Below are 27,858 nucleotides of genomic sequence, written 5' to 3'. Positions count from 1 at the left end.
GTTAAATAAAAAAATTGTTGTTGCGATGTTTGGAAAAGTTGTATTACATGGCAAGGACTGTTTTGTTCTATGTTATGAAATAAAGCTGTGGCCGAACTCCACCCACATAAAGAAAAGCCCTGGTGTCATAGTGTTTTTTCTTGGTTAGGCATTGTAGGCAAAAGGGGTCAATTCTGGTGGGGAGGGAATAAGTCTCCGCAGTCCAGCAGCCGATCAGCAGAACAATGGGAAGGGAGCAAGATGGCAGCTCCCAGTAGGTATCTGAATAGCACTCAATAGTTAGAAATCCAAGCCCGGCTTAGGACTCCTCCAGTCACATTGGAGTAGGAGAAACAATAGTGCTGACTCCTTCTAAAAGCTCAGACTCAGGCACAATGCACTGAGATGGCGCCTACACACCAATATTACAATTAAAAAAAGACATTTGTTGGTTCAAGAATAAAATTTTAAATAGGAGAGTGAATTATTTGCTAATTTAGAAATAAGTACACCATAAAAATCATGCCCAAATCCCAAGCAATCAGATCTTTGCTTTTGTTTTCTAATGTAGGTGCAGAGCTGTCAACCCCCTCCCCTCCCCTATTTTTTCAGGAGTTACCTAAAATTGGCTTCTCTCCCCCATCTCCTGTTATCCAGCGCATTCTACTGTTTTTTTGTTTTTATTAATCCCCTGAAGTTCATAGCAAATTGTGGGTGCGCATGCGCAATAAGCAAGTGGTGAGATAATCCGGAGCATGAAGTCACTTCTGGAAGCGCAGCCCGCTGAGTGATGTCACTTCCGGGTATAGCTGCAAATTTTCTGCGGCACAGTGGTGTGTGCTTCACTATCCCCTGCCTGCAATGCAATTAAGTTGGCAGCTCTGTAGGTGACAGTTCAAATCTAATTGCTTATTGATTGCTATGGGCAATATCGCCAGTCATGTTTGCAATGTTAATGAATACACCCCATATATTTCCAGGCAAAGGTCTAGTGAATTGTGTTTTAGTAATCGGTTATTGTGACTAGAAGTGTTCATTTGTTTTTTACTTTTTTATTTCAAATGTATTTACACATATTGGGAGATGATCCTCCAGGACTGTACTGTAGAACGCCTGTCAGATTGAGCAGCCATTTGAGGCAGGTGGTTGGGTGGGAGATTATGACAATACAAGGGCCCTGGGCTTAAAGGGCATTAGTGCAGTTACATCAAAATACAGATTTATAGGAAAGTGTGCCAGACTACTTGGGGTAATGTAATAATGGGCAATAGTTTGCTACTTGTCTGGTAACCCATAGCAACCAACCAGAGGGGGGCCAAGTCTAGTCCGCCGGGTGCCCTAGGCTACCCGGCCGGCCACCTCGACCCCACTGCTTCCCCCTCTCCCCCCCCCCGCGTGGGGACGCCATAGAGGGGGGAGCACAGCATGCAGATGCCGTGCAGGGAGGGAGCGCCAAAATCAAATGTCGGGGTAAGAGATCCCGGAATAGTGGTGGCAACAGAGGTACCTCGCGCCCTCCACTGTTGCGCCCTAGGCAGGTACCTCTTCTGCCTACCCCTAGTTCCGGCCCTGCAACCAACCAGCAAGCAGCATTTACTGGTCAGCTATTTGAAAACAGACCTCTGATTGGTAGCTATCAGTTACTAAATTTGGGCAAATATTAGACTTTTATTACATTACAAGAAGTGACAATGATAATTGTATTTTAATAACAGCAGGAAAACCATAGATTGGGGCATTCATGATGTTTGGTGCTGATGGTGTATATGTGTGTCCCCCAACTGTCACAGGTGCATTTCCCCTGACACTTCCTCATTCCAGTCAGACTTCCTGTCTGCCTCATAATGCATACATTAGCAGTTATCCCAAAAAAGGAAACAGATAGCAATAGCAAAGAGATGTCTCTCAATATCCCTCCATCTGAGACAGGTATGTTACACAGATAAATGTTATTGATTAAGGTGGCAGGCTGTGGGGCAGGCAGAGTTGTGCAAGTCTGGGAATGAATATTAGAATGACCTGCGGGTACAGGCTGAGTGCAATGAAAGAGACTTACATCCCTTTTGAATAGCTCCCTGATATTTGTCTCATTTTTTGGTCAGCCAATGTGAAGGCAGTATTGGGATTCATACAGTACATACATATATATATATATATATATATGTATTGGTATGTTTTTTTCAGTTTTTTCTTTAGGATATTTGAAAACTTCTTTACAACAATCTGCAGTGATCCAATTGGCTGACAGCAATGTCACTAATGGCAGACCATGCCTCATTGGTCAGGCCCCTCTTAATTCAAGGTTACATATATATAAAATTATATATATTATATATTCATTCAGCCATAAGTCAGAGAATATTTAGGACAGTAAATTCAGGTTCTCCCCAAACTTCATACCAAGTAGCTTTATGTGGGGCTTCATTTATCTTGGACAGCAAATAATCATTTACCTAAAGTATTTAGGTTTGGCCCCACTATTCACTGCTTGATAATTGAAATAGAAAATAAAGGATCAAGATTTTGTCATAGTTTTTGCCCTTAAAAAAATATCCCTAAAAATGACTTTTCTTTTCTAGATATGGCCACTTCAAGTTTCATCAGCAAAAAAAATGGGCGCATAAAACGTCCTATGAATGCATTTATGATATGGGCCAGGATTCACCGCCAAATGATTGCACGGTCAAAGCCAGATCTCTGCAACAAAGATATCAGCATTCATTTAGGATATGAATGGCGAAAACTAACAGAGGAGCAGAAAAAGCCTTATTACGACGAGGCCTTCAAATTAGATAGACAACACCAGGCATTGTTTCCAGGTATTTTATCACTAATAAGTTATGGATGGCAACAGCCAATGGCATCACATTAGAATTAAAATAAAGACCCTGAAATTCAAACCACAAACCTACACACTATACTGCATATATAATTATATACTGGTACCTGTTATCCAAAATGCTTGGGTCCTGGGGTTTTTGGATAAGTGATCTTTCTGTAAATTGGATCTTAAATCAGCTAAAAATCATTTAAACATGAAATAAACCCATTCAAATTGTTATGCCTCCAATAAGAATTAATTGTATCTTAGTTGGGATCAAGTAAAAAAAAAAAACAGTACGTTTTATTATTATAGAGAAAAAGGAAATCATTTTTGTTATATAGTCTTTATTTTTTTTATTTACAAGAGAGAGGAAAACGAGGTAAAAAAAAACATGGTTACAAATAAGATAAAGTGGCATGTAACATCTCCAAAGACTGGTACAAAGGATGTAATTGGTTTTTGAGCATCTAGTGCCAGACATACAGTACATGGACGGGCATTGACTTGGCCACTCCAGAACTATCTCACTGGCCCACATATGGGGTTAAAAATTAGGTCCTGCCGAACATATCTGGCCAGATATCTTTTGGGCAGGTTGAAAATTCCATCGGACAAGCTCGGTCTTTGAATGACTTTGGCAATATTCAGAGCATGTACTGACAAAACACACAGCAACAGTATTATCAATAGATTCCCACAATGCATTGTAACAGCTCCTTGATTTTTAGTTATCCTATGAAGGGATTTTTTCTAATTTCTAAGTGATTCTCTGCAGACTGGAAATACGAGCCAAAACGTTGGAACAAAAAATACTCGGACGAGTCCGCTCAAATGCCCAGCTTTTCTCAATGCAAAGAAAGTCAAACACTGGTACATGAGAGCAAAATACCTGCCTTGGTATGCAATCAGCCACTTAATGACACACACGGTGAGTTAGCAAATAGTGTTGTACATCTCAGTGCATCTCTAGAGTTAACTATTTCCTGGGGTTTATTGAATAATTTGGTGCTTGTGCAATGCTTTCTTGATACAAAGTCCACAGATGCAAAACAGAAGGCATTATATATGGTGTAAGGGTGCAACCAATATTTTTTACTGTGTCTTCCCTGAATTGCAGAAGGTTTCTCCTCTCCGTTATGGAGCACAGGGACCTGCAGCTACCCCCATGAATATTTATGAAGGGTGGACAGATGCACACTTTGGGTGTGGTGACTGATGCAACCCGCAACGGGTCCTGTCCTTAATGTCTGCCCTATGGCCTACCCATGAGACTTGTCTGTGCTGGCCAATACTGTGTCCTGTACCTGGCACCAGAGTTGTTACCTGGTGTGAGTTGCAGAGCAAAGCCATCCCTCTGGTCAAAAATGCTCTGTGCATGAGCGCTAAGGTGTTCTTATGCTCCTAATGAATGCCCCTATTAATGTTTAGACAGGTTCATAATATAAGCCTTTATTATACCCAGATGTACAACATTCATTACATAGTGTGTTATATCATTTCCTTTATTACAGCAGTTATGTCAGACACTAACTGATGTTACTGAATGACTGGAGAGGTTCCTGTCATGTAGTGATATATCTTTATGTAATGTGTTCTTTTATTCCTGCATCAGAAATATAATATCAAGTCTATTTTTTTTTCTGTTTCAGACAGAGGAGGAAAGTTACAGCACAATAATGATCCATTCTCCAATCAGCAACCAAATCAGATACCGGTGCCTCCCACCAGGACTAAGCCAACCGGGGTCCTGGCGCTCACACATAAACCTCGTACTTCAGCCATATGCAGTTCATCACAAGCAGAATCTACATTTCCTAACAGTAATAACCAATGCCTGACTAGTTCAGTACCAAACAGCTTCCTTGTCCCTGATCTCCAGTTGATCATCTAAAAGAGAAAACAAGGCTAACTGTTTTTTAGGCATGTGTATGGGGTGGAATTCCACATTCCAAGGGTGTAATTGGTTTTTGGACAGACATTGGCTGCAGACTTAGCCACTCCAGACCTAGCTTATTGGCCCATGTATGGGGTGAAAATGAGGTCCTGCCAAACTTCCACCTCGTAGGGCTCAGCCAGATATCTGTTGGTCGGGTTGAAAATAGATTCCAAAAGTAGTACTTGAGAGTACCATAATATGGTCAGCAACAATGTGAATCCTGAATTCTCTTTCTAAATGTTTCAGCTCACTAAAAAACACAAAATTACTAAATAAACCCCAGGTATTCCACACTTGTAACAATACTGTCTCAGTATATCCTTATGTAATGTCTTTCATTCCCGCATTAGAAATATAATATCAATACCATTGTTTTCCTTTTTCAGATGGAGGAGGAAAGTTAAAGCAAAATAATGATCCACTCTCCAATCAGCAACCAAATCAGATACCAGTGCCTCCCACAAGGGTTAGGCAGCCTGCAAGGCAGGTAGATCAGGCCTTGAACCCGGAGAATTCATCACAAGCCAACCGTAATAACCAATGCCTGACTAATTCAGTACATGGCAACTTCCTTGTTCCCGATCTCCATGTTAACAGAGGATATCACAGGGATCCTTCAAGTGCCTTGCCAACACCCATGCCTATCCATCCTACTATGGCTTCCCTCCCTTTCTATCCAGGCCATGCTTATCCACTTTATTATTTAGGATTTTCTGACTATTGTACCAGTCCTCCATATTTTGAGTACTACCATGCCTTTCATCCATCTGGACCTCATTTCCTTCCACTCAGGTAAACATTGTGCTTAACTTTATTGTTCACTGTCATTTTATTTTTATATTTACTTTAATACACCTGTCAAACAAGAATTGAACCCTATGCCAGAGATGTCCTGCTTTTTCCACTAGCGGCCAACTATGCCACACACATGTTTAGGGGCTGGATTGTAAAATCATGTATTATAAGTCTAATGCCAAAATGCTTTCAATAATAGAGCAGTAGATTCACACTGGGGGAAGTAACACTGACAGCAACAGAATGACTGGAGCCACTAGAAGCTACCAGGGTTGTACTGGGCCAGCAGGACACCAGGAGAAAAGCCAGTGGGCCCCAGTCCTTATGGGCCCCTGCCGACCCAGGCCTGCACCTCTGCCTGTGCAGCCCCTTTAAAGAAGGGAAAATTCTAGCATGCTACATGTGTGCACGCATGTCCTCACTCACTGGGGGAAGGGGCATACCTCTGGAGGGGGGCCGTGCAAGTCACAGACCCGATGGGCCAGTGCTGCACCATTCTGACACTGGAAGCTACAATGAAGAGCTTCTGTATGCTCGCAAGTGCAGTTGCAGCACTTGCACCAAATGCGATGCGCTCCTTATATGTCAGTGTATTTGTTTTTTGTGCCTCTCAGTCCTTCCTGTCTTCCATTCTGAATAGAGCACTGCTGTGCCTATTGATGTAGGGGAGCCCTGGATCTACCGCCACCTCTGAACCAGATGGTGCTCCCTCACTAACCTGTGTCAATCGCCGCAGTTCAGTTGCACCAAAAGAATAGGGTGCAAACCCAACGCCGGAAATTATGCCGGACAGACTTCAAAAATATTTGGTGCAACTGCACACACAGAATTGGATGCAATTGCATCAAGACCATAGCCCCTTTCTGACTGCAATGATGCTGGAATTCTGGGAAAAAATGCTGCATTGTGAAAAAAAACATGAAAATTGCGCTCAATATTGCATTTTGCTTGCTACATTTGCAGATGTACATGTGCCCTTTTGTATATAGAAGAAATTCTGCCCATGCATGTTTGTTGTAATGAGTGTTTGTTTTTATATTGCTTGAAAAGCAGAATCTTCTTCTCCGTAACCAATGCTTTTTTCTGTTGCATTTTATACAGCACCTGCCTGCTTTGCCATCGTCTACCTGAATACAGGCCCACTATGCCACAATGCCAGAGCTATTTGGGAGGATTTCATCCACAGCCTGAAACATCATTTAGTGGTCTGAATAGAGACTTTGGTTACCTGTCACTTGTCCAGCAAGGAGTCATGGGAGAAAGTGAAAGCAGCACCTACATTCAAGCACAAGCACCCTTTTACTCTCAGAACATCCATGTGGTTGACAGAGAAGTGGAGGGACCCAGTGTTTTGCAGATGCTGTAGATATCTAAGCTACATTGCAGAGTATGCAAAAAGCACACAAACACATTTGAAGTGATATAAATATGCTGTGTGCACATGTGAAATGACATGGCTAGTGTAGTTTCATAAATTCAGCTATTCAAAAGTGGGTGGCAAATAGGGTCCAATGGGGGGGGGGGGGGTGCAGGGCTACTTGTGAATGTGGGCCTCCCAATCTATGTCATATTATTAGCCACCAGCTTATGGGTGGCTAATTCTATTAGAGGGATCTTTATGTACAGTATATGGCCAGTTTACGACATGCACCATTTGCCTATTCTGACAGCTACCAGGGGTCCTTTCACTCCTTTTCTTCCTGCTAGCATTTAAATCAGATAGAGTTGCAAATGCAGCCTCAAGCATATCACTGCTTCTGATTTAAACTCAAACGGAGCAGCAGGCTGTTTGGCAGTGATGACAGTATAGTATCCCTTCATTTTTATTTCATTTATTTAGAAAATATTACTTAGGTTACTTAAGGGTAACGACAAAGAGCTACTAGTAGCAGCTACTTGTCATGGCTACAAAAATAGACAGTGCAGATTAGTTACTGATAATTGTGTCTATGTGTTTTTTAGCAGTGGCAATTCTCAGTATTGTCTATGGCAGGGTATTTCCTGGTGATTAGTAGCCGTGACAAGTAGCTGCTACTAAGAAGCTCTGTGTCTCCACCCTCCCCCCCCCCCAAAGGTTCTTATATGTTTGTAGACAGGTCTTGTTGTATTTATTTGTCATTTGAGTTTTTAGCTGGACTGGAACTCTTGAGTTTCTGAGTTTGTTTTTCCTAGAAATCCTAGAGAAAAGGAAAATAGATTCTACTGAGAGGAGAGAGAATTCAAAAGGAAAAGAACTATGTAGAGTTCATACATTATACTCATCTACAGGATATCTTATTCCAGTATTAAATATTAGTATTAGGCTAAATGTTTTTATTTTCATCGGAGTGAATGTTTCATGTTCTTATTGCAGGGCTTTGCCTAATGTTAATGCCTGATATACTCAGTCAATAAAAGATTGTTATACTAAGGATTATACTCTGTAATACTTTCTCAGAGGATGTAGCTGCTGTAAATGACAGACCAAAAGCAGATATATAGTAGCTGAGACAACAAGATTAACTGGGCCTGAGCATTATTCACCATCACCAACCAGACTGTTGACTCTAAAGGTGGCCATACACGCACCGATAATATCGTACAAAACCTCGTTTCGTACGATATTCGGTGCGTGTATGGTATGTCGGCGAGTCGACCGATATCGCAGGAAGCTGCTGATATCGGCCGACTCGCCGATCGGACCAGTTGGAAAATTTTGATCGGGTGCCATAGAAGGCGCCTGATCAAAATCTCCCTTCAGCGCTGAATCGGCAGAAGGAGGTAGAAATCCTATTGTTTCTACCTCCTTACCTGCCGATTCAGCCCTGAATGGTGTGTGGCACATCTGACGATGTTTCATGCGACCGATGGTTGCACGAAACATCGTCAGATCGCCACGTGTATGGCCAGCTTTACAGGAGCTCATGTAAAGAAATGATGATAACAGGCAACTGCTGCACAATTATATAATTACGCTACTTTGAGCAACTTTGAATACAGGGACATCAGCTGGGGTATGGCTAATGCAGAATACCTGCCAGAGAGACAGTACATTTGTGGTAGGTAGGGTAGAGATTCCCTTTCTCCCCCTCCAAAACCAAATGCACACAGATATAACAAACACATATCTGACACAAGGTGCAAAGCGCAGCTTTTACATAAGCAAGTTGTATCCAAGGCAAGGGGATAGCTTGTGCATTATGAATGACAAGCAAGCTTGGGCATTGTGGGGGTTGCTCCTGCTGCCTACCTTCTCTCTGAAGTGCTACCAAACGGGCTAAATACAGAGCGAGGGGCAACTTTTTGGCTAAACTTTAGGAGCACAAATTGTTGCACCTCAGGGATCAACACACAAACTGTATTGGGGCAAAAAACGGGGTGCTTTGCTTATTGTCCAAATGAAATTGATCCTTAAAATGCTGCATACATGTGTCAATGCTATATAAATAAAGGATTGTAATTGTGCTCTGCCTATAGCAAACACTGACACTAACAGGGATACATGACCATGCTTACCTGCACACCTTCTCCTTGGGATTTTCAGTGTTGCTCCTGTTCCCTTTATGTATGACGACGGGTTACTCTTCCCAAAATGATGACCTGCCTTTGCAAATGATTCTGTAGCTTTATAAAAAGCTGGCTCATAAAAATATGCCCACCCTATATCCTTAGATAATGAATAAGTATTTGTGCTGCAGACAAAGTAGTGCTCACTGTTAGACATAAATGTAACAGCAAGTATATGATACAACCAACTAAGCTGGTTTAAGGTTTGAGACGTTCCAGATTGTTGGGTTTCTTTACACTGGAGAAGGGGCACTTAAAGGAGAAAGAAAGGTAAGCTTTAGGGCTCTGACACACGGGGAGATTAGTCGCCTGCGACTAATCTCCCCGAATTGCCATCCCACCTGCGAAAATGTAAATCGCCGGTGGGATGGCAAACAATGCGCAGGCGATTTCGGCAAATTGCCGAAGTTGCCTCGTTAGGCATTTCCGGCGATTCGCCGAAATCGTGCCTCCGCGTGTGCCATCCCACCGGCGACTTACATTTTCGCCGGTGGGATGGCAACCCGGGGAGATTAGTCGCCTGCGAACAGGGAGATTTGTCGCGGGCGACTAATCTCCCCGTGTGCCAGAGCCCTTATCAGAAAGGTCTATGTTAATACAGCCATAAGCAGAAACGCAGCACTGAGTTCTCTGTAAAAAGAAACAGGAGGTTGTCTCTTTGTTTTCAGCAGGAAGCTTCCTCAGTCTTTCACACTGAGCATGTACACTGTCTTCGTGCAGGAGCGAGGCATTATGGGAACTTTTGATCATCTGAACTGGAGAAATATGGGTAGAATTAAGGGCACTATTGAGACAACTGAAGGTATGCCTGCAGCTTGAGATTATATATTTCTACATAGTTAAGGGGATCATATAATAATGTCTCTTTACCAGTAGGTCATTCCAGTAGATGTGAGGGCACCCTTTTCAATTAGTAGAACAGATGTTTTATCTTAATATTCAGTAAGGGTTTTTATAAATGTGTTTGTAGAATAAGGGATACCATCGGTAGTAGTAGCACTGTAATACTAGCACCTAATGCTAGTTACTACTTGTACTTAGTAATGAAGTCACAAATAAGTTATATAAATATATTATACGCCAGTAAAGCTGGCCCCATGGAATACAGAGGCATTGCAGTAAACTATGTCATGATGCCATCTTGGTTATAATAGGAGAAGCAACATAATCTCTAGAGTGCACGAGGAGAGGGACAGGAGGGCGGACAACGATACAGTGGCATCCTATGTAACCTGCGCATCATCAGAGGCTGGAAAGGTTGGGCATTGCTAGCGTCACTCTGCAAGCTGGAGGGGTGGATGGGGAGGCAACCAGTTCGCAGGGACGTAACCCAAATAAAATTATATACAGCAATGCTAACAGGGAAATGCAAAACCAATGTAAGTAGTTGCTTTGTAAAGCATTTATAGGCTGTTGACTCTATTTTAAAATAAACACCAACCATTATATCTGTTTATCATTAAAAGAGGACTTCATTCTCCTCTCAAAATGGAGACCTGTATGAAGGCCAACAGCCTGAAGAACATAGAAGCAACAGCTAAGTTGCAGATGAATATAAAGATGACAAGTAACAACAGTTTTTTCCTAGTCCCGAAGAACACATGAAACTACAAGAAAATCCAGAGCTGTATGAAGTGCCAAAACTACAAAGGCATCTTGAGTAGGATTCCTTGAAATAACCTTAGAATGTTGCCCTATAGATTATAGGGCTGACGTTAAACTAAATAAATGTTGTATTGACATTTTTTTCATATGTGGGACATATTTGTAATTAAGGACTTGCTAGTTTTATTTTTACCTGTAATATTCATACTAGATATCGACTTTTTCCTGTCCAGAAAAAGATAAAGTTCCAGACAGAAACAACAAGGCATGAATAATAAGATTTCTTTATTTAAAATCATATATATCTAAAAGCAAGTGGGCATGTTTTGAGTGGTTTCCTTAACACATAAAATAATCATAAAAAGTTGTGAAAAGAGACTACAATGATAAATATGACAGTAAAAAGCACAAATGGTTTAGAATGGATGTTTTCAGCAGTATTCCTCCCCAAATATATATAAAAATAAGAGAACATATAAAATCAGGATGCAGGATTGTGGGTCAGAGTCACAGTTATTGTCCATTCAGCGTTTGTTTCTGTTTCCTGTGAAAAAGAACAAACATATTAAGTATAACAGTTCATGGGGGGGGTATAAATGCCTTTTGCTTGTAAACAGGAAACAAGAAAAAAAGACTGAGGAGACCATTTCTAACCTATAGATTTGAAGAAGATGGCAATGCAACCATCGCACCTATGCTACCTATCTTTAGAAAGATGCCTGTGTTGGCAAAGGTCCCACACATCACCAATCCTATACTATGCATTCACTTCCAAGTATAGAGGCTGGCCTCTCAGTAAAGCCTGTTGGCAGACAGTTAGCACCCTGAATGTGGCCCCCAGAAAGTGGTAAAGGGCCCAGAAATTCCTTCTAATTCTAACTAATGATTTACAGTTTCTAACAAAACACCCATTAAGTGGAAACGTACCTTCCCGTAAAGGAGCTTTTGGCATCACATTCTCTTTGACGTCATGTCTGAAAGCTTTGGATGGATCGAATCTCTTCACTCCCTGGATTTCATTCAAGTGCGCCTGCAGTTGCTTTTCTACCTGCTTCTCTTTTGCAAGCTGAGCGCGGAGTTTGGAAACCTCCTAACAAAGAGCAATTGAGGGAGCATGTTTTAGATTTGCTTTATTGTAATTAGTCTACACACCCCAATGAAGAATGTACAATTGGATGTTTGGGGAGAAAAAAAAACAAATCAAAAGGTATTCCAACTCTGCCCACAGATGAGCAAAATATGGCTGCTACAAATAGCCTTTAGTGCCTAGGTTCCTAAACAGATATTTTATAAAAATAGATTAGCAGTTAAGGTTTAATAGCACATCCCACCAATATGAATAAACAAAGAATGCAATTAGGATTCCCAGATTCATATTCTATCTACTAAATATTTATAGAATGCCCACTGTGCACCAGGAATGGCCGCTACCATCGGATACACAAAAGAGCACAATGCTGTGCTGGGAATCTGAAAGTGGATCCTCAGCTAATTCAGAAGGGAACTATGCAATTTAATATTTATATCCATTTACCTGTTTGAGCTCAGAATTTTCAATTTTCAGCTTCATAACATGTTTGATCTTCTGTTTCTGATTCTGGTGACCCAGCAGCTTTGCATATGCCTCACTAAGCTTGTTCAGTTCATCCTGAGCTGCGCCATTCTCATTAAGTAAAGCATTCTTTTCAGCCTCAAAAGCATCCAGCTGTTGCTGTGGGGGATAAAGTATAAATGTTAGATAACCTAGAAATATATTGGCACAGCACATCATTAAAAAAAAAAAAACAATTCTTCCAGGCATTGTGTTTGCCTGGGAGAGTCTATTAGCAACTACTACCCCCTATAGTAGTGATCCCCAACCAGTGGCTTCCGAGCAACATGTTGCTCCCCAACCCCAGGGTCGGACTGGCCTGCCGGGACAAAACCCGGTGGGCCCCTAGGCCCTCTAGTTAATTTGGTGCAGCACATCCTGTCAGCATAATAAAAAAAAAAAAATTGTACCAGCTGGTCTGTACGCTGCCGGCAGCCCCCCAGGTTCAATAATCAGAAAGTGATGTGAGCAGGAGCGGTCCAACCTGAGGACCCTGCTCACGTAATCAGTGGACTTGGCCCTCTGTGAGTGACTCTAGTGACTGGCCTGTACGGCTGCACCTAAATGTAAATGTTACATTTCTGACAGCAGGCAGCACTCTTAGCCCATCACCGAGCATGTAGTGCGGCTCTGGAGTCACGGAACGGATCAGTAGCTCCCCCGCACACTTCAGTCCCATCTCAGAGTCAAACAGTTTGATTTAAAGGTTTGTATAGGGTCATATAAAAGCAGCGTTTTTGATTTGCTACATTAGGTCACACTGTGTTGAAAGCATTTCAAGTCTGGAGAAGAATGCACAGTTAAAGTACTAGGGTCATTCTAGATACAACCAAGTGGTCTTTGTTGATTTTGGGTAGGGGGAAGAAATACAAGGAATTATGCTTAATACAGGGGAAAGATACAGGGGAGAGATGTGTGGCATATTATAGATAAAAGGAGATATATATTTTGTTTTTGCAGTGAGTGTTAACTTGCGGTTAAAATCTTCTTGGGGGAATGGGCATCAGCTGAGGGGCTTGCCTGGGGTGCTAGAATACCTGGTTCCAACAATGGGGGTGGGGGGCCCCTGAGGTGACCGCCCTGGTGGGCTCCGGACACCCAAGTCCGTCACTGCCCAACCCCTTGGATGTTGCTCTAAGTGCGCCCAAATCAGGTAGTTGTTTTTATTCAACCTAAACTCGACATCAAGTCAGGAAATAAAAAATTAAGGTTTACTACCAAATAAAGCCCCCTGTAAGCCGATAGTGTGCATAGAGGCTGCCTAATAGCCTCACAGCCCTTATTGGCACCTCCATATACTTTTATGGTGCTTGTGTTGCTCCCCAAGTCTTTGACTTTGACTGTGGCTCACGAGTAAGAAAAGGTCCCTGCCCTATAGAAACCTGTTCTTAGTGCCAGCTTCAAGTATACTTTAGTTAAAAGGGATTCATTGTAGTTAGCAGGAGGTTAACTTAAAGGAAAACTATACCCCCAGAATGAATACTTAACCAACAGAGTTTATATTATGCTAAATGACCTATTAAAGAATCTCGCCAAACTGGAACAGTAAATATTGTCATTTTACATCCTTGATCCTCCATTTAGTGGGGGTCTGTGTGCTCCCTCAGATCACATAACCAGAAATAATGCAGCTGTAACAGGATGAAGTGTGGGAGTAAGAGACAGAACTCTGTCCATTAATTGGCTGATGGGGCCTAGCATGTATGTGTGCCTTGGCTTATTTGTGTGCACTGTGAATCCTATGAGCCCAGGAGGCGGCCCTTAATTCTTAAAATGGTAATTTTCTATTTAGCATTACCCAACAGCACATACTACTAAAAAGTATATTTTTATGAAAATGGTTTATTAAGATGAAGCAGGGTTTTACATAGGAGCTTTTTATGCAATATATTTTTAGAGAGACCTACATTATCTGGGGTTAGTTTATTTAAGAGTATATTTGTCCAAGGGCTTGCAATGGCAGGGTAACTCAGTAATAAGAGAGCCCCAAAATTGCATGTATTATATCACCAGTTAAAAGTATTCAGCCATTAGCCCATACATTATAAATTTGCTGGAGCAAACACCAAACCACCAATACACCCACCTGGAAAGGCCTGACTTTATTTTGCAACTCTTCATAAAGTGCACGCCATTTGTTTGCTTCCATTGCATCCTGTTGATTTTTTTCAGATTCTTTCCTATGAATATATGATTATATTAGGTTTAATATAAAACAATGCAATGTAAAAACACCAAAAGGGAAGTCAGACTAAACTGCAGAACATAAATTCTAAAGAATTTGAAAATGTAGCATCAAATTTATCATGCCTCCAGTTTTGCAATAACATTTTCTGCAGTCTTTAAGTTACCTGTCAGATTAGCTAGTTATATACAAAAAAAAAAAACCGTAAATACATGGCAAGATGTGATGCCTTGGTGAGGTCACCTAGCAAGCAGACCTTTGCAAGATTTGGTCATTCACATGTTAAGCTCCGGCGTATCCAATTGCCTGGCCCCTTGGCCAAAATACTGGAATACTTGGTTGGTAGAATTTTTAACCTGCTTGACTGAATGGACAGGCTTTTGGATTGGTCATATAAATGAACCAAGTAGTTATCAAATCATTACTGAAAGGTTTATAAAAATTCTCAATTATCACAGACAAAAGTTAATTAAATGCAGAGGTAACACATAACTCTAATAAGTGTTTTCAGAGCAAAAACATAAAAACAATGCCAGTCATATGCATTCCCCTGAATTCATTACATTTTAGCTTATTTACATATGATAATTTCACTTTTGCAAAAGCCGTTAAACATGTAGTTTGTGAATAGCATTAAATCTGCGGTAAACAGCGACGTTCTCCAGATACCTCAAAAGTTCCATTTCTTCTTCCTGAGTTCTTATCAATTCCTGTAGCTGTTCTGATTGCATCTGTAGCTGCTCCAATTGTATCTGTAGCCGAGACTCTTGGAATTGATCTCGCTCTTCCAGCTCCCGCAGTTTGGCATCTTTTATTTCAAGGTTCAATTCAGCATCACAGATCATGCTAAAAAAAAAATATAAGTGTGATTTAGTACAGATCCTGAACAGCCAAATATTAAAATAGGACTTCAGCTTTCAATTGTTTCCCCCGCCCATAGGACTTAAAGCTTTATTTGAACAAGAATATACAATTATACCTGATATATTTCTCTTTAGACTTTGCAGTAGAATCCTGTAAGGCAAGAAGTTGCAACCTTAGCTCTTCCAGTTCATGCTGTTGCTGTTGAGATTCTGTTCTTTTAGTCAATGCATCCTGCAATTGCTGCTCCAGATCTTTAGTTTTTGAAGAAGTCTCTTGTAACTCCTGAAGCTGCTGCTCCAGTTCTTTCTTAGTTTTGGAAGAGGTCTCTTGCAATTCCTGCAGTTGCTGTTCCAAACCTTCTTTTGTTTTAACAGATGCCTCTTGAAGCGCATAAAGCTGATGTACCAACGATTCCCTTTCCCTGGCAAATTCCTTGTGCAGCTTATGTAGCTGCTTCTCCAGCCCTTCCTGAGTTTTGGCTGATGTTTCTTGGAGATCATGTAGCTGCTGTTCCAAATCTTTCTTTGTTTTTGCTGATGCTTCCCGAAGCTCGTAGATTTGTTGCTCCAACCCTTGTTTAGCCTTGGTTGAGGTTTCCTGAAGTTCTTGAAGCTGCTGCTCCAGTCCTATCGTATTTGCAGATATCTCTTGTTGCTTGTGAAGTTGCTGTTCCAATCCTTCTATAGTTCTGGATGCTTCTTGTTGAACCGCATGAAGCTGCTGTGTCAACCCATTATTGGTATTTCCCGAGGCCTCCTTTAACTCATGAAGCTCCTGCTCTAACCTTTCCTGAGTTTTAGCAGATGCCTCTTGAACCTTTTGAAGCTGCTTTTCCAGATCATCCCTTGTTTTGTTGGATGTATCCTGAAGATCTTGAAGCTGCTGCTCCAGTACTTCCTTATTTTTGCCTGATGTCTCTTTCAGTTCATTTATCTTCTGCTTCAAATCCTCCTCAGCTTTAGCTGACGTTTCACGAAGATCAATAAGTTGCTGCTCCAAGGTTTCTTTAGTTTTGTTTGAAGTCTCTTGCAACACGTAAAGCTTCTGCTCATACTCCTCCTTGGTTTTGCTTGATGCCGCTTTCAGGTCAATAAGTTGCTGCTCCAGTACTGACTTATCCCTGACTTGCCCTTCAAGAAGTTTTTCTTGTATTTCTTTGTCTTTTTCTGCTTGTGCAATTTTTTCTAACAAGGACAAGTTTATAGACTTCAAGGATTCAATTTCTGTTGAAGCTGACTTCCTAAAACTTAAAAATAAACATTTAGGTTTAAATTTGAGCTGCACATTATTTTTATTACTATTGCAGGTCTGGGTCTACTGTGTTTATAAAACTCCAGGTTACAAACATGACAAATCGTTACAAGATACCAAAGATGTGAGCAACAAAACGAAGAATCAGTATGCACTTCTAGTACCTGCTGTTTGTGTTAGAAGCCGAAATAGAAAATGAATAGAGAATGAAAAGGAGTAGGAGATTAAAGGCTGAAGATGATTTTAAGGGAAGGTCTGGAGTAGAAAAATAGCTGCAAAGATTATGGTTAATACCTATCAAATTCTTGAAATGTATGTGTGCCATTATTCTGCTCTTCCTTGAGTTCCAACATGGCATTTCTGTGAGCTTCTTTGATTCGTTCCAGTTCAGCACTTTTCCTTTTTAGAAATATGAATGTGCATTATTATTTCAAATATCAAAATTACCTTTTAGCACTGAAAATAGAAAATTCTCAATTTACTTGGGGACAAGAACAATTGAAAAGTGTTACTGGAAAACATAACTTCTATGAATGTTTTAATCACTCTGTGCAGACTTTAGATCTGATCGGACTCATAACTAACCAGTTTGAGATTTTATATTTGGTCAAGTCCCCCATTACTCATAACAGTGTATCCAGCATAGCAATATTATTTCTTTAGACCTGTTAACATTGGCAGTTATCAGGATAGCAAAGATGTTAAAATTAAAAGGAATTCCCCAAATTTTCCAGGTTATACCACCACGTCCTCCAATCAAGTCTGCAATAAAGAAAGGAGAGCAGCCTCTTGGTTTGTAGATGCATGGCCAGCCAAAATAATTCAGCTTCATTATGTGGGTCATAACCTACTGAAAACATGTTGGAGGGACAAATATTAAAATAGTTGTCTATGGGGTCCATGGACAGATGGGGGGAGGGGGTGGGGGAGGCACAAAAATACCTTGGAGGGCCATATTTAGCCCTAATGTAGTATATGGTTTGGACATTTATTTTAGAGTAAACCCCTAGATTATCACTCTATGTTGGCTATTTGCCGCACAGTTTTGATGGATGTGTATTCCCATCAGACAGAAAAAAACAAAAAAAACCAGGTATACTAATTTCAGCCATCTCTGTGTGGATATGATCAGGTAAAAAGTGCTTTCTGAAACTTCTGCAGTTAGACTGCAAGAGAATGTGCACGGGGTAGCAATAAGGTGGACAAATCTGCATTTCACTGCATTTTTAAAAAGAACGTTTTCTCACAGCAAGGTCAATCTCACTTCTAGAAGAACATTAATTTAAGAAGCCTAGGACCTGTATGATCTATCTGGATGCAATTACCCCTTTAGAGTTTCCTCCAGATAATCCAGCTCTCCAGCCCTTTGCTTATTTTCTTGTTCAAGTTGTTGAATTAATTGCTCTGCATGCTCCTCTGCACTTTGCAATCTGTCTAATTCATCTAGGGTTCCCTCCAGTTCCTCTTCTAACAGACGCCTCTCTTTCATCATCTCTTCTTGTACCTTCTGCAATTCCTCACGCAGGGAGGTGCAAGTTTCCTGAAAGGAGGAAAGTCAACAGTAATTATGTCCCAAAAGTCTAACATTCTATCCCCAAGGAATATGTTATTTGTATTAAGGGTCACCGTTTGTCAACCCTCAGTGACTAAATTGTCAGATATAAATTACTTGGGCAAACGTGTATGCACTTACACAGCATATAAATAATGAAAGTAACCAAATTTTATCAGTTTTAAAGTAGGGATGAACTGCGATTTTTGGATTCGGATGAATTTTGAAATTTCCATAAACTTGAATATTTACATCTTAGATGTATTATAAAATTGATTGTGAGTGGTCAGGTCTCCAGAGATTTAAATACAAGACTTTCACAATTCAGATTTGTTTTTTTATGAAGGATAAGGGCAAATCAGAAGTAAAAACTGCTAGAATTCATCCAAATCCTGAACGTAAAATTGTATTGTACAAAAGTGCACCATAAATCTGGGTGCCTGTGGCATTTCCTGCTTGAAAGGAACACTAAGAAACAAGGGAAAACATTGGCTATGAGTGGTGAAGGCATGCATATCACACCAAGGAAACGTCTTAAGATTGTAATGGGCAAATAAGGAAAAGGAGAAATAAGTAAAGGGTAACCCAGAATATAAGTTAAGGAACAGCTAAAAAAAAGTATTTTAAAAGTTGGCAGTGCAAGGCACTAATAACACAATCCTAAAAATCAGAACTGGCTCTTGAAGCAAAATGGGCATAAAGTGTGTACCAGTACAGGGACCCAGGTCAGCAGTTAGCTTAGTGGTTTAAGCCAGTCAGAGCACCCTCTTGTTTCCTCGCATAATAAATTCATTTAATGGGCACCTATCAGAACCAAAATGGTTCTCCGCCCCCATTCAATTGGGGGAAGCAGTATGATTTTATGGAAAAAATTGCCCCCACTAGCACTAGGCCGTAGCACTGTGAGGGAGCTCCCTGTGTGGTCAGCCGTTCTGGGACACAAGCATGCAAATTATGCAGAGTCCCAGATTTCTGATAATGCACACACGTGACTTTGCATCTGCATAGTAAGCGCATGCAGGTGAGCAAACATGGCCACCTGCAACAATAGCTCTCTTCCAGGGCGGGAAAATGAATAACTGAATATAGTATTGTTTCCAGAACTGGAGTGCAGGCTCTATGGCCCTCATCTCTGGTGGAGGAAACAATTTGGCAATGATAGGTGCCCTTTAAAGCAAGAGAACTACTGTATCAGATATTCTAAATAGATACTTAAGACAAGGACAGTAATCCCTCCATATATCTTGTGATATTATTGCTCTGACATTTTACAGCAATGCTATATTACCTTACTGCAAGCATTTCCAGATCATACATCTCTGCAGAAACGCTTTAAATATGCTTCTGCTAAATATGTTGGCTTTAAACCAACCTAACGTTGTATGGTGCATTACACTTATGGGACAATAAACAACCCCACATATTTAGAGCAATTACTGAGAATTAAAATTTAATTTACCATCTCTTTCTGCAAAAGCATGGACAGTTGCTTCTCTTTCTCTTGCAGTGCGTGACGACCTTCCTCTTCTTTGCTCAGCTTTTCCTTAACCATTTCCAGCTCAGTTTTTAATGTTCTCTCTTTTTCTTCACTTTCTGAAACAAGTGTTTCTGCAATAAATTAAAAAATAATCCACATAGAATATCAAAGATGGCGAAATCCGACGTCAAATAACTATACTTTAAAGACCATTTATAATGGATGGAAATTAAAAACAGTTGGACAGGCATTATTTAGATGGAAAGGTTGAACTTGATGGATGTGTCTTTTTTCAAACTAAATTATTATATTAAATTCGGTTTGTCTCAGCTACATGCACTTCAGTGGCACCCCCTACCTCCTAGATTTCTATAGCAGACAGCCAAAAGAGGGGCGTTTTGGCTGCCACTGCTTTCTCTGATGGCGGAAGTGGTGCCAGACCCACAGTGGTCTGGGTAAAAATTATGTTTATAGCTATACAATAAGAGGTTTAGCTTAAATACCCTTTTCTTGTATCAGTGCCAAACACTTCTCTTCCAGCTCTTTTATTTGTGCCAGGAGCTCTTTTTCCCTTTGGCTAAAGTAATCCTTTGCGCTCATTTCTTCCTGTTCTTTCTGCTTCAGTAAATCTGATGTTTGGTCCAGGCACACCTTGTAATGTTCATACTGGGCAACAACAGCACTGTACGTAACAAAAACAAATAATACAGGTAGTAAGATTGGAAAAATAAGTCAGACATACTACTGTCTAAAACATATGCTGCATTTAAGCTGGACCAAGATGATTTCTGCCCAGGCTAATTTATCATATAGGTGTAAACTTGTCTATATTATGATATTACAATATATATTTATAGTATATGTAGAGAGAAAAAAAACAAAGTATGAAAGGTGGCAACCATTAAGGGCTCTGGCACACGAGGGAGTTTAGTCGCCCGCAGCAAATCTCCTTTGTCGCGAGCGACTAAACTCCCTCATGTGCCAGAGCCCTTACCGTATTTTCACCTTACCTCATTTGTTCCATAGATGCAGATAATTTTGCCTCAGTTTCAGTCTTTTCCTCCATCAGTTTATATTTTTCTTCTTTCACTGCATTGCTGCAACAACATTAACAAATTAGAAATGCTAATGAAACATAACCATATCAAAGCTACTGATTAGGCGCTGTAAGTAGAGAGACCACGCTCAGACTCCCTCTCTATCAGTAATTTGTGCAGGCACTCTAGGGATGGTAGCCAATAGATCAGCAGGAGAGGCTAAAAAGTCAAAAGAGTATGTTGAAATTAACACGACATGTTCCCTTTTTATTGTAATCCCAACAGACTGACTATTCTTTATAAAGATAAATTATTCAGGATTTTTCTTAGCACTGGTGAATGAAGAAACTAGTGGGAATGTTTACACTTTTGATATTTATCCATTTCAGCTTTTATCGTGTTTATAATAAACAAGGAATTGATAAGTAATGTAGTTTGTTACATATAAACTAAAGGGGTAAATATAACAAAAGCTTAGAGGGAAAAAAAAACAAAAACAAAAAAAAACCTACAGTTCTTGTTCAAGCTGTGCTATTTTCTCAAATGCCAGCACCAAGTTTTTCTCTGCTTCATGAAGTTTGCTTTCCATTTCCTCTTGTATCACCAGGGCCTAAACAAAAATGGTCAGATGCATTTGCTTTTAGCCAATTAAATAAACAGTGAAATCAACAAATATACATGTAATTAAACAATGCTATGGCAACTTTGTTTAGTGTCTTAACTAATTCATCCCCATCACTCAAGCTGTCACAGATTTATAGAATTACCTTGCTTTGTTCCGACATAGAAGAGGTCATATTTTGCAACTTATTCTCAAACTCGCGTTCCTTAGCGCTCATTTTTATGCGCATATCCTTTAAAGGAAAAAAACACAATAGAATCTGCATAAGGTTAAAAAAAAAAAAAAAAAGCCAGTTTTATTTTTAAAAACTTTCACTGTTTAGCTCAGTTCTGAGGCCAGAACAGACTGGTTATTAACTGCAATCTTGTACTTCATTCTGCAGTCTACCTGCATTTGTTCTTGGGCATCTGAGAGGTAGCCTTGAAGGTTTCGGTTTTCTCCTTTCAGCTCCTCAATTAAAACTGAAAGACAAGTACGTATTTTGAGCAATCACGGGTTTAGAAAAAGGTTAGGCTGAACGCTTAATATATTTATACAAAAGACTCCTTACATATTGGTTATATTTTCCTTTAAAGTGGAAGTCATTGATATACTAAATTTATTTAGATACACTAAACTGCAAGGAGTCTCTCAATGTAATAGTTATCCTTTAAATTCATGAAGGTGTTCTTACCACGGGCATTATCCAGATCCTTTGCCAAGGCTTCACTGTGCAAATTTGCAGCCTGATAGTTCTCTTCTGTGGTTTGGAAACAGGTTAAAATCAAAAGTAGCAAATGCCATCCAAAGCTTCATACAAATGATGCAACAAAAATAGCATGCTCATCAGTCATATAAATGTTTCCCAATGCTATTCAGTTAAAATCGGGCAACAGAGTATTAAGTTGTGACCAGCCTTCACAAAGCTTGGACCATTGAAGGAACTGGAGTAGCCTAATGCTGCCTCTAAAGATAGCATAGGAGACAAGAATGACCTCCATAGAAAGCATGGATACCAAAAAGATGATTTAACCAGCCAAATTAAACTCACCCAGAGATGTGTTCTTCTCTTGCACAGTCTCCAAGGTTTCCTTACAAGACATTAGATTTGCCTGAAGTACTTTAACTTGCTCTTCAAAGTTTGCTTGTAAGCTAATAATTTCCTGTAGGAGAAAAACAATTCAGCAATGTACAGCAAATGATGTTGCCTTTTACACCTCTACAGAGATAAGCACCGCCTGGTTCCTTACAGTTTTGTTAAAAGATAACCTAGGGATACTTGCATAAAAATACAGATTAAAGGCTGTAGAGAAAAGGGATTCATCGCTCTATAATTGCTAGTTTCTAACTTAGTATGCATCACTCTTTAATATCCTATGTTACAGTCCCTCACCTCATCAATCCCAGTGATGAGCTGCCCCTTACCTTTCCTTCCCTCTTGAAAATAAACAGGTTTTTGTAACTCAGAGGCACAAAAACAAAAAAACACCCTATTCATTTGAATAGGAATCGCCTGAATGGGGGCACTCCCTAGACAGACATTAACAGGAATGGGGGCCAGTGATTTTTTTCTCTACTGGATGAACGTGATCATAGCCTTTAGCATGGAATTCAGTAGACCTGGTTATAAGAAAGCACTAATGCTTTTTATACAAAGGTTTACCTCTATATGGCGAAAGCATCACGTAAATAAAATCTATGTGCAGCAGGCATTTCTGGTAGTGGTTCCCTCTTATTGAATTTGTTTAATTTACTGCCTGCCATCAGTTTGTAAAGTGAAATTCTTTATTCACAAACCTTATCTTTGGCATCCACTTTATTTTTTACTTCAATAAGCTCTGAACATAAATTGTTTATTTTCTTCTTGGAGCTGTCATCAGAAAACTTAAAGAAAAAAAAATAAATAAACAGTCAAATTGAATATTAGTACAGGTACATGAAAAAACATCTAATATAGAAATCTCAGAATTAGAGTTTTATTATTACCTAAAAATGACTTTTTGCTGTAATAAAACAGTACCTAGGTAACTAAGCTGCATGATTTTGCCATAGACTTTTAAGGAAAACAGCTAATATATATATATATATATATATATATATATATATATATATATATATATATATATATATATATAACACACAGTACTTTAAGTTGTATCCTTTAACATGTCTACACAGCACCCTAAGAAGCAGATGCTTACCTTTGTCTTTAAGAGCTCGTTTGCTTTGTCTAAATCAGCAATGTGTCGTTCCAGAGATGCTATGGTAGCAGAAAGTGATGTCTTCTCTCTCAAAGCAGTAATCAGTTTTACTTCTGTCTTTTTGAACTCTTCCTCTAATGTCTGGAGCTTCTTGTCCTGTTCAGCACGTTCCTTCAAAAGTGAGCGTATCTGTAAGCAGGAAAGAAATATGTAGGAAAAAAAAAAAGTGAATGATTGGTTCATATTAAAAGCATTTTAGCATTGTTATCACTGATTTGATAACTATATTTGATTTTTGTCAAAAAATTGACATTATCTGGTGAAAATAACAGCATGTTTGCGCCACACTACTGGGTTAGTCAAGAAACACTATATAAATAATTGAAATCTTATTTCCTTTAGTCTAGTAACTCAAACAATTACAGTAAGTAGGCACGTGCCATTTTGTGAACACTATTACTAAGGCAAGCTTTGCATCATGTTGATGCCCATTCACAGGCTACACAATTATAGGCAGTAAGGGGGGGGGGGGGGGGGGGGGGGGGGGAGGAGGAATGCAGTGACATCTAGAAAGCGCAGAATGGAAACTGAAAGCAATTGCCTGCCCCACCTTTATGCCTAAGGCAGAGGATATGATTGACAGTTGAGATTTTTTTTTAAATACCTTTATAACAGGGTGTCTGGTCAAATGTAGCTAAACTTGAATTCATAAATTTACCTCCTTTTCCAATGATTTCTGCTTCTTAATTTCTTTCATAAAATCTGCATCTTTTTCTGGTTTCTGTCTCAGGTTTGGCTGCAAAAGAGACAGAGATTAATGTAATATCCTTAATAAAAGGACCATTGTTACCTGTAACATCACATGCATTAGATCAGCTTTGAATATTAGAGACTAAGGTCTTTTATGGCCAGCTGCCACACAGAAACAATCACTGTAAGCCTTCTACAATATATAACATGTTACAGAAGTGGTCTTAAATAACACAAAAATGTCGCAGTAGGTATTTGAGTCCAGTGTGCCTGGGATATTAAATTTTATTTATGTAGAGTATATGTGTAAATATGAGTTTCTTCACACAAAAAAAAAAACCCCATCCACATTACAATTTAACTTTCTTATTCTGGCTAATGTCATAGTGAAAGGCATTGCATTTGGGCAGCTTTACTGTACCCAAAATGTATACAGGTGGCCATGTTTGACAAAATTTTAGCAGAGGATGTTCAGTTAAATGTATATACAGTAAAGCTACATTGGTTTATACTACAAGACAGTCCTACAGATTTACTTTTGCCACAATTTTGTCTGTTGGGTGGGTTAGTTAACTAGACCTCACTTACACTAATGTCCAGCCCTGGGCTGACAGAACAGAGTTGCACCAAGTCTCCTCCCTGTCCTTCTGACAGTAGGATAGTGGGATAAAGATGGCATAGTCAGAATGCATCAGAATAAAATACAAGTTAGTCCTCATTACATAGCATGCCAGATAAGACTTTAGTCTCACTTTTAGAGGTTGTAGTGGATTTAAAACAAACATATTTTAAAACTCATGAACATGAAACACTTACAGTAGACCCAAGAGAATGTTTTCGTAGACGAACTGGAGATAATTCCTCTTCTTTATCCATGAGTTGGCTTTCATTGCTGGAATCTAGAAAGATCACATTTTAGAAAAAAAAAAAAAAGTTGCAGAATAGCATATTGTGGGGGGTTTCTTGGTTGATTTTAGTTTAAAAAGTGATAATTAATAGAAGTTGTCCCATTATTGACATGCCAAGTCACAAATTGTGTTTTTTTTTTTGTTGACATCTATTTTTGGGCTAAGATCTCCCGATGACAGGCAGATGCCTAGCTGGTCAGTGGTTCTTGAATATAGTATGGATGGCAGTGGTGGGGGTTTCTCCATGTAACAATAGTCTCATTTGTACTGGATCAAAAACCACATATTACTTTCTGAAATCAAATGTTTACTGTAAAACTTTTTGGTTCATGTATTTGAATAGGACATTTCCCTTTAAAAGAAATTGTTATTCAAAAAGAAATTGTTAAATCGGGAGCAGATCACAGCTGTAGGAGCTCTAGCGCATGCAAAGAATATAAGAACCCACTGCATAAGGTCTGTGCTGCTTAGCCATAGTTTATACAACCCCCATGAAGAAACACATGGCAAAGGTTAACAAGGGTGGGGCTTGTATGGTGCTTAGACTGCAGACTAGTAAACTTACAGGTACTGTACTGCTGCTTGCTTTAAGTCAAGAGGTTTACAGCAACATCACCCAAAAACATTATGTAAAATAAAAATAAATTGTGCATTAGTAGTATAGGGCTGATTTGCAGGCTCTGCAAAAAGAAACGGCATAGCTTTTCCTCCTTAGAAAGTTGATATCGTATCTCTTTAATACTCAAGAAAAGTGTCTAAAATATGCACAAACCTTTTTTAGGACGAAATCTCTGGGATTTATCAAAAGATACAGGTCCTTTGAGGCCCTCGTAATTCTTCACATCATAAGATCCAGGCGCAGGGGCACATCCTTCAAATATATAGAATAATAATAGGTAAATAGAAAACATATGAGACATACATAGTAAAACAAGGGCACAGACTTTTAGCAGACCTAAATGCTTCATTACCCAATCTATCTTTAGTACAACAACAGAGGGAAGGCAAACTACATAAACTGGATCACTATATCAAACAGTTTTAACAAAAAAACTTCAAACAAATTGCATGTAGTTGCAGCATACTGAATACTGGGCTACTAAACCAGCACCTGGTTGACTACACTAAAAAAGAGCATGAACACCTAGATAAAAAGGAGCCATTTACAGAGACAATATGTCTGTCAGGGCTGGGAATTACTGGGCTATAGCAGCCCGTGCAACTTGTCAGCGCAGTTTGACAAATATGACAGTGGATCTAATGCCAAGCACAAAAACAGCTATAGCAAAATGGGTAAAGCTTTATTGCTTTTGGCAAGGATACACATTCAAAGTTGACTTCATATTGATTGATATAAACTGGTTTATGAGAAAGGTCAGTGCAGTAAGTGGAAAACCACTGTGAGCAATGGTATTACAAGTATTTAAGGAATGTGCAAAAAAAAAAAAAAAATTGCAGCTGGAAATAAATTTGACGGTTGAAGCAGCAGCAGTGTATTTTGAAAAATACCTTCTTCTGACTTCCTTCATGCCAGCCATGAGGTAGCCAAACAAGCAATTTTTCTAATAAACAGGTACAAACGACTGATATACCAATTAAACTAAACAAAAGTAATGCTGTATAACAGCAAAATGCTGCTATAGACAATATAAACCTAACCAGGAGCACTATGCAAGATAATGTAAGGTAACATTGAGCATTAGCTATAATGGTATATAGGAGAAATTGAAACAGTGACCGTTAATAATTGGGATATGACTATTATATACTCGGCTACATTACTTTGGAGAAATATTTTTGCATGAGAGGGTTTCAGTGAACGTACATATTTGTATTTTGAATGATTTTGTGAGTACTTTAATTCTCTTATCTTGCTTTCTTTTAAGAACCTGGCACCCCCACTTATAGGTATACACCTGCATCTGCGGTCTTTATTTTAAAATCATATATTATAAGCAAATGCCCATATCTGTAAAGCCTAAACCCAGTATAATTTAAGATAATTCTGACCCTGCAAGCTTCACAGAAGGAAAATTCTAATGGTTTAGGTTCCAAGCACCCCTTTACTTTCCAATATTTGTCTGGGGTTCCTAAAGCAAAGGAAAGCTGCATATAGATGAAAACAGTCCCTATAGAACCTCAAGGGTTAGTTGCTATGGGTTACTGCTCCTGGGCAAAGTTAGCGCCCTTTATTACATAAGCCCATAGGTCTCCATGGTTTAAGTATCTAATGGTCTAAAAATAATTGCAGTCAGACTAAATGTACATGAATATCGCGTATTGAAGCGAACGGAACTTACATGAGTCACAGAACACTCCTGCGAAACAACCTTGCCAAATACACGCTTAGATTGAAACTTACCAATATTCTCATTAAATCTCTTCAGAGGAGCCTTGGGAAAAGACATTTTGGCTGAAGCCAGCGCCCGACCACCTTCCCTACTGCTCAGAGCCGAAATCACTGACAGCTACGCAACAATGCACGAAATAACAAATTCCTTCTTTTCGCTGCTTTAAAATTCAGTCACTGCTTTATCATCAAATAAGGAACGAGCTCCCGACAAGCTCCAGGCGAAGCAGCCAATCAGAATACAGCTTTCGGGACCACCCAATAAAACTAGGCCGTGGCGCGCTAAAAGGATTGTGGGAGTTGTTCTACGCATGCTCATTTTACCCCTTAGCGACATTTTTAATTCTGGCAAACCGATGCATTGCTCATGAATGCGGCGGCCATATTTGGTTCTGGTATGAGGCAT

General features: G+C 39.6%; 2 protein-coding genes across 2 annotated transcripts; one reads left to right on the top strand and one right to left on the bottom strand.

Annotated features, from left to right (window-relative positions):
- The first annotated feature begins 1,820 nt into the window (after window positions 1–1,820).
- sox30 (SRY-box transcription factor 30) lies at window positions 1,821–7,046 on the top strand. The gene is made up of 6 exons (XM_031898126.1): window positions 1,821–1,908; window positions 2,559–2,798; window positions 3,579–3,731; window positions 4,453–4,623; window positions 5,126–5,531; window positions 6,636–7,046. Exons 1-6 carry the CDS (start codon window positions 1,824–1,826, stop codon window positions 6,898–6,900), a joined length of 1,320 nt encoding a protein of 439 aa, XP_031753986.1. The 5' UTR covers window positions 1,821–1,823; the 3' UTR covers window positions 6,901–7,046.
- A 3,905-nt stretch (window positions 7,047–10,951) lies between these two features.
- On the bottom strand, window positions 10,952–27,645 carry hmmr (hyaluronan-mediated motility receptor (RHAMM)). The gene is made up of 22 exons (XM_002935895.4): window positions 27,465–27,645; window positions 25,875–25,973; window positions 25,011–25,093; window positions 24,163–24,240; window positions 23,445–23,633; window positions 23,041–23,127; window positions 22,295–22,406; window positions 21,938–22,003; window positions 21,652–21,725; window positions 21,410–21,496; window positions 21,155–21,252; window positions 20,616–20,702; window positions 20,109–20,287; window positions 19,588–19,736; window positions 17,902–18,116; window positions 16,871–16,975; window positions 15,441–16,571; window positions 15,131–15,307; window positions 14,363–14,456; window positions 12,220–12,396; window positions 11,613–11,775; window positions 10,952–11,229 (listed from the first exon to the last, which is right to left on the bottom strand). Exons 1-22 carry the CDS (start codon window positions 27,508–27,510, stop codon window positions 11,210–11,212), a joined length of 3,516 nt encoding a protein of 1,171 aa, XP_002935941.1. The 5' UTR covers window positions 27,511–27,645; the 3' UTR covers window positions 10,952–11,209.
- Between the last annotated feature and the right edge of the window lie 213 nt (window positions 27,646–27,858).

Source organism: Xenopus tropicalis, chromosome 3 (genome assembly GCF_000004195.4).
Source record: "Xenopus tropicalis strain Nigerian chromosome 3, UCB_Xtro_10.0, whole genome shotgun sequence".
NCBI lineage: Eukaryota > Metazoa > Chordata > Amphibia > Anura > Pipidae > Xenopus > Xenopus tropicalis.
This window is presented reverse-complemented; position numbering and strand designations above follow the sequence as displayed.

Coding starts and splice junctions, on each gene's coding strand:
- sox30 (XM_031898126.1), top strand. CDS start 1,824: ATGCATACATTAGCAGTTATCCCAAAAAAGGAAACAGATAGCAATAGC. Junction 3,732..4,452: donor GCCACTTAATGACACACACG/GTGAGTTAGCAA, acceptor TTTCTGTTTCAG/ACAGAGGAGGAAAGTTACAG. Junction 5,532..6,635: donor CCTCATTTCCTTCCACTCAG/GTAAACATTGTG, acceptor CATTTTATACAG/CACCTGCCTGCTTTGCCATC.
- hmmr (XM_002935895.4), bottom strand. CDS start 27,510: ATGTCTTTTCCCAAGGCTCCTCTGAAGAGATTTAATGAGAATATTG. Junction 25,094..25,874: donor GAGATTTCGTCCTAAAAAAG/GTTTGTGCATAT, acceptor TGATCTTTCTAG/ATTCCAGCAATGAAAGCCAA. Junction 18,117..19,587: donor TGCTTTTGCAGAAAGAGATG/GTAAATTAAATT, acceptor TCCTCCTTTCAG/GAAACTTGCACCTCCCTGCG.